Source organism: Sus scrofa, chromosome 5, assembly GCF_054392235.1.
Source record: "Sus scrofa isolate SSC_HxYL_T2T_F1_AM1 chromosome 5, Sscrofa_HxYL_maternal_Yorkshire_Landrace_v2.0, whole genome shotgun sequence".
Taxonomy (NCBI): Eukaryota; Metazoa; Chordata; class Mammalia; order Artiodactyla; family Suidae; genus Sus; species Sus scrofa.
Window position 1 is genome coordinate 25,815,365 of NC_139387.1, and position 16,441 is coordinate 25,831,805.

Consider the following 16,441-nt stretch of genomic DNA (forward strand, 5'->3'; position numbering starts at 1 on the left):
TTCCCTACAGAAATGTATTCTAGTATAAAATATTTTTATAATTGAAAGTCTTTATATGGATCATGCTGTTAATACTTCACTGCAACAAAAATATGTAGATAAATTATTTCCTTGTGCTCCTGAGTCTATATGCATTAATCCAAAGAAAATTATCTTTATAATTAGTTCACAGTTGCCCCAAACAACATAAGTTTGCTAAAATGTTGATACAAAGTTGTTTTTATTTTTTTAGGGCCGCACCTGCAGCATATGGAGGTTCCCAGGCTAGGAGTCTAATCAGAGCTACAGCTGCCGGCCCACGCCAGAGCCACAGAAACGGCAGGTCGAAGCTGTGTCTGCGAACTACACCACAGTTCACAGTAACGCTGGATTCTTAACCCACTGAGCAAGGCCAGGGATTGAACCCACAACCTCATGATTACTAGTCGGATTCATTTCCTCTGCACCATGACGGGACCTCCCAGAGTTTTTTATATAAAGTAAATTTCATTGGAAATGTTCCTTTTAGATTTTTATAATTAGGTCATGTAACCAGCAGTGAGTGTTGTTTATTGCTGTAACAAGGCAGAGTTTAATATCAGTTCTGTTCCTATGTTTTGTTTTCATACCGAGGATCCTTGTTCACATAAGTAAGTAAATGGGAATGGAAAGAGTTTTGCTAAAATAGGAATTCTTTGAATTCCTTAGGAATTGTATGCCAAGAACCAGGGTGATCTGTCATCAAAATTGATTATTTTATGCGTGAATTGACAACTTGTTGAATCCTCTAGCTTTGTGGGAAGGAAGAATTGGAAACATCTGTCATACAAAGATGTTTGTAACTCAGTCCATCAGTGCCTCGTTTTGAGCTTTGAGATGAGTGTGAATTGAGAAGTGTGGTTGTAAGGCAGGGCTTTAGCCTTGATCATTAGTGATCACAAGCTTCCCCCAGGCCAATCAGTTTTAGGAAAGAGTTGATGAGGAAGTTTAGATTCTGAAAACGATTCTCTTAAAACCCTCCATGCCTGCTCACCCTTTTGAAAGACTAAGGAGTAGGAGTAACTCAACTAATCACTATGTGCTCTAGGACACCTAACATGTGCTTTTCTCTAGAAAGTTCCATTTGAGGCATTCCTGTCATGGCTCAGCGGAAACGAATCTGACTAGCATCCATAAGAACGCAGGTTCGATCCCTGGCCTTGCTCAGTGAGTTAAGGATCCAGTATTGCCGTGAGCTATGGTGTAGGTCACAGATGCGGCTCAGATCTGGGGTTGCTGTGGCTGTGATGTAGGCCAGTGGCTGCAGCTCCAATTCAACCCCTAGCCTGGGAACCTCCATATGCCACAGGTGCGGCTTTAAAAAGACAAAAAAAAAAAAAAAAAAAAAAAAGTTTCCATTTGAGGCCTTTTTTAGTAACCGCCTTCATAGGAATGTTTCATATCTTCAGTCATTATTGGCATGGAACATATACTAAGGAGTCCCCTGGTGGCCTAGTGGTTAAGGATCCAACGTTGTCACTGCTGTGGCATGGATTTGATCCCTGGCCCAGGAACTTCTGCATGCTATGTGTATGTGTGTATATATGTATATATATATATGTATGTACACACACACACACACATATATATACTGAGACTTACTTTAAATATGGAAAGAGGGGAAGATACTGTACCCTGTATTATATGGATCTTTATAATTTTTTTCTTTTTTTGGCTGCCCCAAAGCATATGGTTCCCAGGCCAGGGATCAGATCTGAACCATAGTTGCATTTTACACCACAGCTGTGGTAATGCCAGATCCTGAACCCCCTGTGCCAGGCCGGGATAGAACCTGAGTCCCAGTGCTCCCAAGATGCTGCCGATCCTGTTGCACCACAGCAGGAACTCCGATCTTTGTAACTTTTAGAACATAGTAGAATCCATTATCTCATTTGATCTGTACAAATGAGATATTTGAAGTGAAAATGAGGAATGAGTCTGAAGGGTTTTGTGCATGTTCTAACTCACAGAGCCTTTGGGGAGTGAACTGGCCCTGAAATTTAGATTTTCTGATTCTTCACAGTCCTCTTTCCCTAACAAGACACTTTAATTCAGTAGTTCCTAACACTGTTTTTTCTATCACTATGGACCCTAAGCCCTATCTTAATACTCTTTCCTCCTGTAGACTCATGAAACCTTTTTCTCCCATTTAAAAAAAAAATTGAGTTATATTTGAATTTCATTGCTGTTTTAGTTTCGGGTATATAGCAAAGTGATTCAGTTATGTGTATACATATACACACACACATACACTTTTTCAGATTCTTTTCCATTATAGTTTATTGTAAAACACTGAATATAGGTCCCTGTGCTATACAGTATGACTTTTTGTTTATCAATTTTATTTACTTATTTTCTCTTTCTAGGGCCGTACCCATGGCATATCGAAGTTCCCAGGCCAGAGTCACAGCTGTGGCAACACTAGATCCTTTAACCACCTGGGACTGAACCCACACCTGTAGCATATGGCACTTTCCAGGCAAGGGGTCAAATTGGAGCTGCAGCTGGGCCTGTGCCACAGCCGTGGTGACACCGGATCCAAGCCATATCTGCAACCTATGCCGCAGCTTGTGGCAATGCCGGATCCTTAACCCACTGAGTGATGCCAGGGATCGAACCTGCATATTCAGGGACACTTTGTCGGGTTCTTAATCCACTGAGCCACAACAGGAACTCCCTGCAGTTGGATTCTTAACCCACTGCGCCTCAGGAGGAACTCTTATTTGCCTGTTTTGTATATAAGTTTATATCTGCTAATCCAAAACTCCTAGTTTATCCATTCCCCGGACTCATGAAATCTTAATGATGTCATTAGTAGCTAATTAGACCTTAATAATTATAACCAGAAGCAAAAAATAAATATCGTACAGTTTTATCAAAGTGAGGGAACAATTTCCATTAGGAATTTTGTAATAAAAAATATGGTAACACTACTTACTGTATTCATATTTATGAACCCAGACACAGTACTAGGCCCGTGCCTCAGTATCTTCTTTGGAATATTCATGGCTTGAAGACCTCTGTTACTCCATTCAGGATCCCTACAGGAGCCACTTGAGAATAGCTTCATTAGAAGCTAGAATTACCTCTTCAAGACATCTTGAATTTGTGTGGAGGAAACTATCTGTGGTGACAACTTTTGGAGCATTCGTGGGGCTAGGAACGTAGAGCTTTCTCTAAATGTAGGGAATATAAGTCCTGGAGAAGTTAGAGCCTAACCCCTCTTGTGCTTCTTAGGATGGAGTCCACAGAGAAGTGTGAAGCCATCATCACCCACTTTAATGGAAAATATATTAAGACACCCCCTGGAGTACCAGGTGAGGCATCTGGGAATCAGGCTGAGAAGGCCACAGATGATTACTGCCTGTGAAGATTCTGGAGGATTTGTGCATGAGTGAATGGGCTAAATGAGGTGGGACTCAGCTGCCTATCTGCCTTCTCTCTTGGCAGCCCCATCTGATCCCTTGCTTTGCAAATTTGCTGATGGGGGTCCAAAGAAACGACAGAACCAAGGAAAATTTGTGCAAAATGGACGGGCCTGGCCAAGGAATGGAGACATGGTAAGAGGCCCTCTAGGAGACAGGAAGACCAAGAACATTAAAATGGAATAGAAATTACCATGGCCTGATTTCTGTGAGTTTAGGTGGCAAGCTTGAGAGCTACAGTGTGTAACCGAGAGATGCTGGCTGCTCAACATGCTCTTCAGTGCGAATCTTAAATGGGGTTTTGCATCCTGCACAACCAGAAAACTCTATAACACCTATAGTGCGACTTGTCCAGACTTTGCTTTTACTCAGTTGAACCAAGTCCATTTCCAGCCTTGATATTCTGGGCTTGCTCCTGTTCTCACCTAAGGGCTCTCAATGTGCCTGCTGTGTTCTTTCTTTGCAGGGTGGTTTGGCCCTGACCTATGATCCTACCACAGCTCTTCAGAATGGGTAAGGGTGTTTTATAGAAACAGGCCAGCTGAAAATGACAATAGTCTGTGTCCAGGCACTCGCATGTTTCATCTTGATTTCTAAACAGCAGTTAGTGGGAAGTGGCTGTGTCTGTCAGTGGGGGCCCTTGCCTTGTAGTTTCCTGTGATGTCTTACTGATGAAGTGCCTTCTTACAGGTTTTACCCAGCTCCTTATAACATCACCCCCAACAGGATGCTTTCTCAATCTGCACTCTCACCGTACCTTCCGTCTCCTGTGTCTTCCTATCAGGTAGGTTCATGCCTCAGAAAAGAGTGTGGTGGTTTTTTCCCTCTCATTGTGTTGCAGACTGGAAACTACTTTGTTGTTGTTGTTATTTCCATTATAAATATCATACATAGTTTTATATAAAAGCATAATACATGATCACATTACATATATTGACTGTTGTAGACACACCCTCTTACCCTCTATCTGCTACTCCTACAAATAAACCCATGTTAATTTCCTACTAGTTTCATATGCCTTGTCATGTGCATATACACATACATATAAGATTTGGGGTAAGTCATTGTTTATTACAAAAATTTGACCATATTAAATTTATTTTTTACTCTTCTCACTTAGCATTATCTTAAACCAGTGGTTGTCAAAGTGTGGTCCCTGGGCCAGCAGTGTCAGCACTACCTGGGAATTTTTAGAAACGCAAAATCTTGGACTCCGCCCAAGATCTATAGGAACTCTGGGGATGGGTCCCGGCAAGCTGAGTTTTAAAAGCCTTCCAGGTAGTTCTAAAGCAGCTAATGTTGAGACCTTCTGTTCTAAGTGGTTTTTTTTGTTTTTTGTTTTTTTGTTTTTTTTTTTTTTAAGTAGTCACACTATTTTATGCTACATATATACCAGAGAATTCTTCCACTGTACCCCTGTGAAGAGCATTCATTTGGATTTCAGGGTTTTTTATTTCTGGTATAAATAATGCTCTGGTAAACATCCTTTTGCCTGAATCCTCACATATGAGTGCTTTTTGTTTCTGGAGCCTATAGTCCAAGGGGTGGGTTGCTAGGTTGAATGATATACAGACTTTCAGTTTTATAGATATTGCCAGATTGCTTCCCATAAAGGCTGTGTCAAGTCACATTTCCACTAGCAATTTAGGAGAGGACCCATTTCCATCCAGCCAGAGGTGACATTGCTCTTGTAAAATGTTTCCCATCTTGATAAGTATAAAGTATATTGTTACTTTAATTTGCACTTCGCTGACTACAGCTGAGTTTAAGCATTTAGGGGTCATGTTTTGATTTGTTCTTCTCAGAAGTCCCCTTGTGGCTCAGCAGTAACAAATCCAACTGATATCCATGAGGATGCAAGTTTGATCTCTGGCCCTGCTCAGAGGGTTAAGGATCTGGCATTGCTGCAAGCTGAGGCATAGGTTGCAGATGCAGCTCAGATCCTGCATTGGTGTGTCTGTGGTATAAGTTGGCAGCTGCAGCTCCAATTCAACCCCTAGCCTGGGAACGTCCATGTGCCACAGGTGTGGGCATAAAAATGTTAAAAAAAAAAGATTGCTCTTCATGTGCTTGGGCCCATTTTTCTTCTTCTTTTTTTTTTTTTTTTTATCTTTTTAGAGCCGCCCCCTTGGCATATAGAGGTTCCCAGGCTAGGGGTCTAATTGGAGCTGTAGCTACCAGCCTACTCCAGAGCCACAGCAATGCTGGATCCGAGCCAAGTCTGTGACCTACATCACAGCTCACAGCAACGCTGGATCCTTTTTTTGTCTTTTTGCCTTTTCTAGGGCCACTCCCGTGGCACATGGAGTTTCCCAGGCTAGGGGTCGAATCAGAGCTGTAGCCACTGGCCTATGCCAGAGCCATAGCAACGTGGGATCTGAGCCACGTCTGCAACCTACACCACAGCTCACAGCAACGCCAGATCCTTAACCCACTGAGCAAGGCCAGGGATCGAACCTGCAACCTCGTGGTTCCTAGTCAGTTTCGTTAGCCACTGCGCCATGATGGGAACTCCATGGCTATTGAATTTTTAAAAATGTCTTTTTTTGAGTTCCTTGGTGGCTTAGTGGGTTAAGAATCTGGCGTTGTCAGTGCTGTAGCTCAGGTTACTGCTGTGGCATGGGTTTGATCTCTGACCTGGGTTTGATCATTTCTATTTGCTGTGGCTACAGTCAAAAAGAAAGAAAAAGAAAAAATGTCTTTTTATAAAATTAAAATCAGCATCTAATATTAAACTATGACTTTTTCCATATATATGTGTGTGTGTGTGGTGTGTGTATATATATATGTGTGTGTGTGTATATATATATATATATTTTTTTTTTTTTGGCAGCATGGCATGTGGAAGTTCCTGGGCCAGGGATCAAAAAAGCCACAGCACCAACCTAAGCTGCTGTAGTGACAACACTGGATCCTTAACCCACCATGCCATGAGAAAACTCCAAATTTTGACTTATAGAGTTTTCTGATCTTGAACATCCTTACATTTATGGAATAAACCCTACTTTTTTCAAGATGCGTATCTAGGAGTTCTTGTCGTGGCTCAGCTGAAATGAATCTGACTAGCATCCATGAGGACGAAGGTTCAGTCCCTCGCCTTGCTCAGTGGGTTAAGGATCTGGCGTTGCCATGAGCTGTGGTGTAGGTCACAGACTGCAGCTCGGACCCTGTGTTGCTGTGGCTCTGGCGTTGGCCAGCAGCTATAGCTCCAATTAGACCCCTAGCCTGGGAACCTCTGTATGCCACAGGTTCAGCCCTAAAAAGACCAAAAAAAAAAAAAAAAAAAATACATTTCTAGCTTCTCGTTGCTTTCTTTTTTTCCATTTTAAAATCGAGATATAATTTACATACCATAAAATTCACCCTCTTAAAGGTGTATAGGTCAGTAGTTTTTAATGTATTTATAGTCATACAGCTATCATACCGTTATCTGATTCCAGAACATTTTCATCAGCTCAGAAAGAAACTTTGTACCCATGAGTAGTCTCTCCCCATTCTCCCTTAGCCCCAGCCCCTGGCAGCTTCTAATATACCTTCTACATGTATAGATTTGCCTATGCTGGACACGTCATATAAATAGAAGCATACAATGTGTGTCTTTTGTGTTTGGCTTATTTCACTTAGTATGTTTTCAGAGTTTATCCATGTTGTAGCAGGTATTGCTTTTCATTCTTTTTCTATGACTGAATCATATTCCATTGTATGGATATACCACATTTTATTATCCATTTATCAGTTGCTGGCCATTTGAGTTGTTTCCACCGTTGCCTATTATGAATAATGCTGCTGTAAACTTTTTTTTAAGTTTTTACGTGACATATGTTTTTCATTTCTCTTGAAATTTTTTTTTCCTTTTTTTTTTTTTTTTTTTTTTTTTTAGAGCCACACCTGAAGCACATTGAGGTTCCCAGGCTAAGGGTCAAATCAGAGCTGTAGCAGCTGACCTACACCACAGCCACAGCAATGCAGGATCTGAGCTGCATATTCGACCTACACCACAGCTCTCAGCAACACCAGATCCTTAACCCACTGAGTGAGGCCAGGGATCGAACCTACGTCCTCATGGATGCTAATCAGATTCGTTAACTGCTGAGCCATGACAGTTCTCATTTCTCTTGAAATTTCATTTCAGTTCTAGGAGTGTAATTGCTGGGTTGTACATAATAACTCTAACTTTCTGAGGAACTGTAAAACTGGTTTCCAGAGCCACCTTACAGGGGTTCCCTTATGGTGCAGTGACATTAAGGATCCATTGGCAGTAGCTCGAGCTGCTACTGTGGCACAGGTTCAGTCCCTGGCCCAGGAACTCCCATATGCCATGGATGCAGCCACCAAAAAAAAAAAAAAAAAAAAGCACCCAACCCAAAGAAGTTTTGCTATGATGCAGTGGGTTAAGAATCCAACTGCAGCACCTCAGGTCACTGTGGCAGCTCAGGTTTGATCCCCAGCCCAGTGCAGTGAGTTAAGGATCCAGCATCATCACAGCAGCAGTGTAGGTGGCAGCTGCAGCTTAGATTTAATCCCTGTCCCAGGAACTTTCATGCTGAGGGTGTAGCCACTTGGAATGTATAACATTTATTATTCCGTCCTTTTTATTTTATTTATTTTTAGGACAGCACCCAAGGCATATGGAAGCTCTCAGGCTCCAGGGGTCCAGTTGGAGCTGCAGCTGCCGGCCTGTGCCACAGCCACAGCAATGCGGGCTCTGAGTCAAGTTTGTGACCTATACCACGGCAACACAGGATTCTTTTTTTTTTTTTTTTTTTTTTTGTATTTTGTCTTTTTGTTGTTGTTGTTGTTGTTGTTGTTGCTATTTCTTGGGCCGCTCCCGCGGCATATGGAGGTTCCCAGGCTAGGGGTCGAATCGGAGCTGTAGCCACCGGCCTACACCAGAGCCACAGCAACTCGGGATCCGAGCCGCGTCTGCAGCCTACACCACAGCTCACGGCAACGCCGGATCGTTAACCCACTGAGCAAGGGCAGGGACCGAACCCGCAACCTCATGGTTCCTAGTCAGATTCGTTACCGCTGAGCCACCACGGGAACTCCCTCTCATTGTGGTTTTGATTTGCATTTCCCTGATGATGTTAAGCCTGTTTCATGTGTTTGTTGGCCATGTGTGTATCTTAAAGAAATAGCTATTCAGAAGTTCCCGTCCTGGCGCAGCGGAAACGAATCCAACTAGGAACCATGAGGTTGCGGGTTCGATCCCTGGCCTCCTTCACTGGGTTAAGGATCCAGCATTGCTGTGAGCTGTGATGTAGGTCATAGACACAGCTTGGATCTGGCATTGCTATAGCTGTGGCCTAGGCCAGTGGCAACAGCTCTGATTCGACCCCTAGCCTGCGAACCTCCATATGCTTCGGTAGCAGTCCTAGAAAAGGCAAAAAGACAAAAAAAGAAAAGAAATAGCTATTCAAATTCTTAGCTCATTTTTTTTTAAATGTTAATGAGTAAACGAACTTTATTTTTTCATTGGTTGCACCCACTGCATGCAGAAATTTCCAGGCCTGGGATCAACCCCACGCCACAGCTGTAACCAGCGCCACAGCTGTGACAACACTGGACTCTTAACCCATTGAGCCACAAGGGAACTCCTCTTAGCCCATTTCTAAATTGGGTTTTTTGATGTGTAAGAGTTGTAAATTTTTTTTTTCTTTTTTTGTCTTTTTGCTATTTCTTGGGCCGCTCCTGTGGCATATGGAGGTTCCCAGGCTAGGGGTCGAATCGGAGCTGTAGCCACCGGCCTACGCCAGAGCCACAGCAACGCTAGATCCGAGCCACGTCTGCAATCTACACCACAGCTAACGGCAACGCCAGATCGTTAACCCACTGAGCAAGGGCAGGGACCGAACCTGCAACCTCATGGTTCCTAGTCGGATTCGTTAACCACTGCGCCACGATGGGAACTCCAAGTTGTAAATATTTTTAAAACAGTTTATTCTGTGTAATATTTTTGTTTTCTGAGGGGGACACTCTAACTTCTTTTGATTTTTTTGCTGAACATTATCAGATTGTTGGGCAAATTAATAGTTTCTAGGCAATTAACATTTTTGTTTATTTTTGCTTGCATTAGAGAGTAACTCAGACATCTCCTCTTCAAGTACCTAACCCGTCTTGGATGCACCACCAGTCATACCTCATGCAACCTTCAGTGAGTGTTCAGAAGTGGGCAGAAGCCAAAGAGGCAATTTGATGTTAAGAAAAACAGTGAGATTGATGACAGGAGATGTGGGTGTGAGTTCTGGCTCAGTCTCTCGTGTAACCCCGTGTATGACCTTCAGTTCAGTGAGTGTGCTATTCTTAGACAAGACTCCCTCCAGACTGATGGGCAGAGTGCCTGTTCCCATTGCATAGCTAGGTTGTTCCTCACCCATCGTTTCTCAGGATTTTTAAATAACCGTCTTCAGTCGTTCTGGTAGGCACGAATCACTGCTTCAGGCAGCCTCCCCAGACACTGCCAGCTAACCCTGTCCTTTGTTGCTGCTTCTAGGGTTCAGTTCTGACACCAGGGATGGACCATCCCATTTCTCTCCAGCCTGCCTCCATGATGGGACCTCTTACCCAGCAACTGGGCCATCTCTCCCTCAGCAGCATGGGCACGGTACAGCAGGATGTTTCTGATTATCCATTCCTTCCAAGCAAGAATACCTGTGTAATAAGCTTCAGTATAAATGCATTTGAATAAGGATGGGAATCACTTCGGAGTCATTGAGGGCACACTCAGAAAAAGAGAGCTACTAAAAAGATATGAGCCAGGAATACAGCCAGCCATTCTGCTCTCCAAGTCATTTATTTTAACTGATTCCTACTCCTGCAACTAAACAAATAGTGTTTCTATCTACATAGTAGTTTTTCTAGGAGTCTAGAAAGTCTTTATCAAAATAGTAACAGGAAGAATGAGTGAAACTCATTAGATTTCTTGTAGGTCAGACGCATTCTGACTTGTATAAAAGGGCGTAAAGCAGAGAAGGCAGGTACACTGAGAAAAAGCAGAAGACAGGAAAGAGGAGGAAAGCTAGTCCTGTAGGCAGAAGTGTCTCTGAGCCAGTGTACTCTAGAATCACCTGAAGAGCTTTTATAAAGCACAGTTAAATTCGAATATGGGGATGGAACACAGGCATTTGTGGAGTTTTTTGGTTTGTTTTTTGCTTTTTAGGGCCATTTCCGCAGCATATGGAAATTCCCAGGCTAGGGGTCAGATCAGAGCTATAGCCACCAGCCTACACCACAGCAACACAGGATCTGAGTCTCATCAGCACCCTACACCACAGCGTATGGAAACGCCAGATCCTTAACCCACTGAGTGAGGCCAGCAATGGAACCCGAACCTTCATGGGTACTAGTTGGATTCTTTACCACTGAGCTGCAATGGGAACTCCTATTTGCATTTTTTAAAGCTCCCCAGGTGCTTTAAGTGTAGCTGAGGATCACTGCTCTAAGCCTATTGCTGTTTCTCCTTCTAGTACATGCCAGCAGCTGCAGCTGTGCAAGGAGCTTATATCTCTCAGTTCACCCCTGTGCCTTCTTCCAGTGTTTCACTTGAGGTAAGAGCTTTATAATCTCTTTGGACTGAGGATTAGAAAATGAACAGAGGCAGATTTCCCTTGATCAAGATCCCCTTCTCACAGTGATGCTCACTCTGTGTGCATAGATAGCTGGTAGGTATGTGAAGAATGTAGGAAGGAAAGACTTTGTGTCTTTAAGCGAGGCCTCTTCCTCTCATTTGGCCAGACCGGAGTGAAGCCCAGGATGCTGCTCAGTGTGGGGGAAGTGATGCTGTGAGAGTGTGTGTGTGTGTGTGTGTGTGTGTGTGTGTGTGTGGGCAGGTCAAGGAGGGCCTCAGCTCTGGGGCTTTAGCTAGTCTGCTTCAAGAGGAGGGAGGAGAGGAGCACAGGGTGACTCTCCTGCCTTGGCTGTGGTGCAGGAGAGCGGCGGCCAGCAAAGTCAAGTGACAGCGGAAGCTCCCTCAGACCATGGCGTCTATTCTTTCCAGTTCAACAAGTAACAGTGGTAAGAACCACGTGCTGAGGGGCAGGGTGGGCCGAGCAGCCCGAGTCAGACTGGTTCTCATGTTTGTCACTCCCCTTCCCAACCTTCTCTGGCTTATGCCTCCTTTAGGATTTCCCTCCCCATCTTTGTTGAATGCAAATGAATTCTTGGAGAGGCTGATGCTCCGGACTCCAGAGGGCTGCCCAGGAATAGAGCCCCTCTGTGGGCCCTGCTGAGGACTAACACTTGGCCAGCGGTGTTCACAGGCCGGGGCCTGGAAAAAGAAATCTCTGCTCTCCTGCCCTCTGTTCTTCCTCTGCTCCTGGTGGAGCCTGGGGCAGCTGTCACTTTTGTGTGTCTTATAGTCAAGGAGATCAAAAGAACTTTTTTCTTTTGTGAAGAAAGTTTTATGTTTTGTTTTTAACTGCAATATACTCTTTCCGTACCCCAAAGAGACATGGTGCCTGGAGCTTCTTCTCATCTTTATGAGAAATAGTTTTTGATGTATTAGACTTATTTGGGAAGGCGTTTTTAAAAAATTGTTACTTTTTAAAAAGGAAAGGAAAGGTGTGGTGCTAGAACATTGATGAAAGAGTCGACTGTGAGCCCTTCTGACTAAGTTTAGTTAATGACTTTTGGCGGGGGGGTGTATGTAAGAAAATATGCAGACTTTTAAAATCTTGTTTCATAGAACTCTTAGCTCACACATCTCATCTCTTCTTCACACACATTTTATGCCTTCTTTCTCTGTTCGAGATTGTTCTTTTTCTCTTTTTCATACAGCAAAACCTGCCTACTCTGCTTCTTTATAGTTTTTAATTTTGTGAATTTCTTTTGAATGAAATTTCATATGGAAGTCTAGGGGGCTGGGCAAGGAACAAGGTAGAACACTCAGCAGGCTGGGAGGGGCTTTTCCTCCCTCTGCCCTGCCTCTAGAAGCCATCCTTGATCCAAATACAGATGAAGACTAGGTTTTCCCTGGCGAGTTCCAGAGGAATGGACCTAGTGACTTCTTCTTCTCACTGCCGAGGCCAGCACCCCCTGAGGAAAGGTCTTCTCTGGCCTCAGCTTTTCAGGAATATCTGCTTTTCTGCTTCCTGGAGGATCTTTTCTGCCCTGGGTCTCAGGGCCTTTCTCTTCCCTGTCACACATTGCTGTGCTCAGAGCCTTTTCATTTGTGACCTTGCTGAATCCACTTAGGTTCCCCTCTGTGGAGGGTCAGCTGCTTCCCCTTTAGACCAGTGATTTCGAAGGAGGTCGTTTTGTCCCCTGAGGCCATTTGGCAATCTCTGGAGACATTTTTGATTGTCATGCCTGGGCGTGGAGGCTGTGTGCTACTGGCTGGAGATCAGAGGTACTGCTAAACATCCAGCAGTGCTCAGAGAGCCCCACCTCCCAGCAAAGAATCCTCTGGCTCAAAATGTCAGTAGTGACAAGGTTGAGAAATCCTGAGTAGAAGTGTTGTCCCTGCCTCCCGTACCAGAGGACAGGTAAATTCCCATCCTAGTCCTGGACACACATCCCTTTGACACCCAGGCAGCTGGTTGAGAGGGACGGACTGAGGTCCTTGAATTTACCCCAGGCTTTGAGCTTGGCACCTCTGTGTACAGCAAGAGCTTCTTTGAAAAGTTTGTGCTGTTGTGCACATGCCACAGGCACACACACACTCAGAGCTATCAGGATGGGGACTGTTCGGTGGGTGCTGTGCAGGGCAGGAGAGGACAGAGCTCTTTGTTAATTGTCCAGAGCAACCTGCCCTGGTGTGTTTGGGCCCCTTTTCCAGGGAGCTAGGATAGAAAAGGTCCATAAATCCCTTTTCACTATCTACATGGTCAGGAGTCCTTCCCCCAAAAAGGCTCTGTTTTGCTCTTTAACTCCGTCGCCTCCAAGACCTGACTCTGCACATGGAGACAGGTAGGAGGAAACTTGTGCCCATCTTCTAGAAAATAAGATCTTGTGCCGTCTCTTCCCAGTCATTCCTTCTATACTGAAAGGAGGGTTCTGCTCCCCTTCACTTCAAGGTCAGGTGCCTTTCCTCCAGTCAGTCAGACAGAAAGCTGGGTGATGGAGTACAGAGCACCAGGGCCTTCCATGAGGCCGGCTGTAGGGAGAGGGCGATGATGCTGGGTGGGAAGAAGCTGTGGTATCAGTTGTACATTGAGCTTGGGCCCCACTTTCCCTTCCCTCCACCCACCCCAGAGTTGAGAGTCCCTGTGCCTCAAGTGTCCTTTTGTACATCCCTGGGGCAGGGCTTGGGAACAATATGTAGGACAAAAAGTGTAAAGGACAAAATTGCCGCTATTAATTTTCTCATGGGTACTTCCAATCTCAGGATTTCCCTAATGTCAAACAGCCCCATGCCCAGTAACCTTCTAGAAGGGTTTGTCTGGGCAGGTAGCTCTTGTTTCTGAGCTGTCTCTAGCCCTTAGTGAAGCCCATAGATTTCTTGCAGTGGCCTTGAAGAAAAGGAGAAGAATCTAGAATCCTAGTAACTTAATCCATAGTAGTTTGGGGAAGCCTTGCTTTGCTAGGTTTAGTGAAATTAGGGCCTTTCATGTGTAGAAACTGTTCATATCACTGCTGCCCCTCCTCTGCCTTCCAGAATTCCTAGTTCTGTCTACTTTCTCCATATTTAAATGTTTATATGGCTGTGGTTTTCTTTGTTTTACAATTCCAAAGTTACTTTTTGTGTGTTCTCTTCATGTGAATCTGCATAATGGATTCTGTTAGGAGTTCTGGTTTGGGCAGGCTTGGGCATGGGAAATGATGGAGAGCCTGGAGTTATTTTTGAAGTGGTTCATGGCATCGTGGAATTTCATTTGGGTATTTTGGGGATACACTCATGATATTTTTTCCCTAGTTGTTCTTTTTTTTTTTTGGGTGCACCCATGGCATGTGGAAGTTCCCAGGCCAGGGATCGAACTTGCACCACAGCAGTGACACCACCAAACCCTTAACCCACTCTGCCACAAGGGAGCTTCCTTTAAGTTCATTTTTAACAATTCTTAACATGGGTGAGTGATTGGAGAAAGGAGAGGAGGAATGAGGGATATTTTTTTTCTCATGAAATAGTGCAATGGTGGAAGAGTAATTGTGGAGAGTAGCCTTCAAGCTCACAGCCTAGAGCTGGGCTCTTTAAGCACTATGGCTGTGAAGTACCCACTTGGTAATAGCAGGTTAAGGAGTCAGCATTGCCACAGCTGTTGCAACTGAGGCACAGGTTTGATCCCTGGCCTGGGAATCTTTTCATGCCACAGATGCAGCCAAAAATCCACCCACCCCACCCCCGCAACATCATAAGCTCTGTCTTCTTGGAGCCCAGGTCATACCCTCTCTGTACTTCACATTTCACCCCCACTCATTACAGATGCTCACAACAGTCTTAAAATATTCTAGTACTTTGTGTTTTTCTATTTTCAGTCAAATAGAATGTATCAGAATCCCTCTCTCAGATGATGTATTCCTTTACTAGGCTCAGAGCCTGTTTGTCCCATCTCATACTAGTGCTATTACTGTTCCCTTCTCAACTCTGAGATGACACTCAACCCTGAGGCTAATTAGACTTTTTGGAAGAGGATGTAGGTCGAGGTTAGGGAAGATGTGGAAATGATGATGGGGAGACATGTTGTTTTTAAAGAGTGTTTTTAACCAAAGAATTTGGAGACACCCAGACTAGGAAGCCTGGTGCCTCTGAAGAAGTAATAAATAGCCCTTGTCAGTAACAGATGGGGTTCGCAGGGGACATTGCTTGCACTGAGGGTGACGACTAGCCTTTGCTGCCCTACCAACCTCCCTCACATTGGGCCACCTCAGCCCAGTTCCATTCTTCCTTTCCTGACTCATCACTGAGCTCATTCGGCCCTTCAGTGTCTGCAGTGCTCATTCTCTGCCACTTGAGTGTCATCCTTTTGGGGGCCCACTCCAAAAAGGCGCAGTGAGAACCCTTCCTGGAATAGAATGATCCAGGGATCCCGACAGTAGAATCTATGAGGGGGCGGAAATCTGCTCTCTTGTGCACTTGCCCCACCTTCTGGGAGAGCAGCAGCATTGCATTTATGAGAGGGCTGCTTTGACCTTCTCTGCCTAGAGCAGTAAACTTGCCTGGGAGACCAGGTCTAACTAAACCTGTCCCCAGACTTGCTAGATCGGCTCAGAGAGGGTGGGTTATTATGAAAGTCAGTCTGTAAGGACTAGCTCTTAAATCTTGTGCCTTATCACACTAATCCTTCCTCATTCCCTCTTAAACTAACTACTCCATTTCTGTGCTACCTACACTTTAGGCCCTTCCAAGCATTAGTTGAACCCTCAGGTTTACTCAGCTTCACCCACTCCTTTTGTAGAATGGTCTTCCTGCAGCAACTGAGACAGGCCTGTGAGCTCTATCACCATTCCCACCTTTGCTCAATGCTGTACCTCCCTAGGGGTGGTCCCCAACTATAGTAATGAGAAAGCTAGGTGCCGTCTCACCCCACTTAGCACTGCTCCTTCTCTCTGGCCTATCCACTTCCATTTTGAATAAACCTTCATTCTCCAGACACATCCCCAGATCTTCCTTGTCCTTGTTACAGATCTACCTCACAGTGTTACAGTTCAACAAGGGCACAAGCACCTGGTTTACTCTTTCCTTCCTTTACTCTGTTTTTCCCTTCATGAAGGTTAGGAGCCTGGGGGCTAGAAAGGGCTCATAGTCAAATGTAAAAACTCTTTTGGTTATTTCTTTTTTTTTTTTTTTTAATCACTGCTACAAACCCATGCCCTATTTCATGAGTGCATTTAAGATTAAATAATTTTTTATTCCATTAACTTTGTCAGTCTTTTTTTTTTTTTTTTGGCTTTTTGTCTTTTTAGGGCTGCACCCATGGCGTATGGAGGTTCCCAGGCTAGGGGTCTAATTGGAGCTACAGCTGCTGGCCTATGCCAGAGCCACAGCAACGCCAGATCCAAGCCACGTCTGCGACTACACCACAGCTCATGGTAATGCCCACTGAGCGAGGCCAGGGATGGAG

At 44.5% G+C, this 16,441-nt stretch overlaps 1 protein-coding gene across 8 annotated transcripts in view; it reads left to right on the plus strand.

Annotated features, from left to right (window-relative positions):
* The window catches only part of RBMS2 (RNA binding motif single stranded interacting protein 2), a 112,158-nt gene extending 95,924 nt beyond the window's left edge, over nt 1-16,234 (plus strand). For 4 of the 8 annotated variants that reach the window (XR_014803355.1, XR_014803356.1, XR_014803358.1 and 1 more), the window contains 10 exons: nt 3,256-3,335; nt 3,469-3,578; nt 3,910-3,956; nt 4,134-4,227; nt 9,520-9,597; nt 9,937-10,047; nt 10,910-10,990; nt 11,371-11,456; nt 11,565-14,315; nt 14,656-16,234. Coding sequence is in view for 4 of the 8 variants with exons in the window: in XM_021092892.2 (XP_020948551.1) it covers nt 3,256-3,335; nt 3,469-3,578; nt 3,910-3,956; nt 4,134-4,227; nt 9,520-9,597; nt 9,937-10,047; nt 10,910-10,990; nt 11,371-11,451 (682 nt within the window). In the remaining 4 variants the exon portion in view is untranslated. Of the gene's footprint in view, nt 1-3,255; nt 3,336-3,468; nt 3,579-3,909; nt 3,957-4,133; nt 4,228-9,519; nt 9,598-9,936; nt 10,048-10,909; nt 10,991-11,370; nt 11,457-11,564 lie in introns of all 8 variants that reach the window. The other 4 variants (XM_021092892.2, XM_021092894.2, XM_084956063.1 and 1 more) reach the window with 1 other exon arrangement.
* The last annotated feature ends 207 nt before the right edge of the window (nt 16,235-16,441 follow it).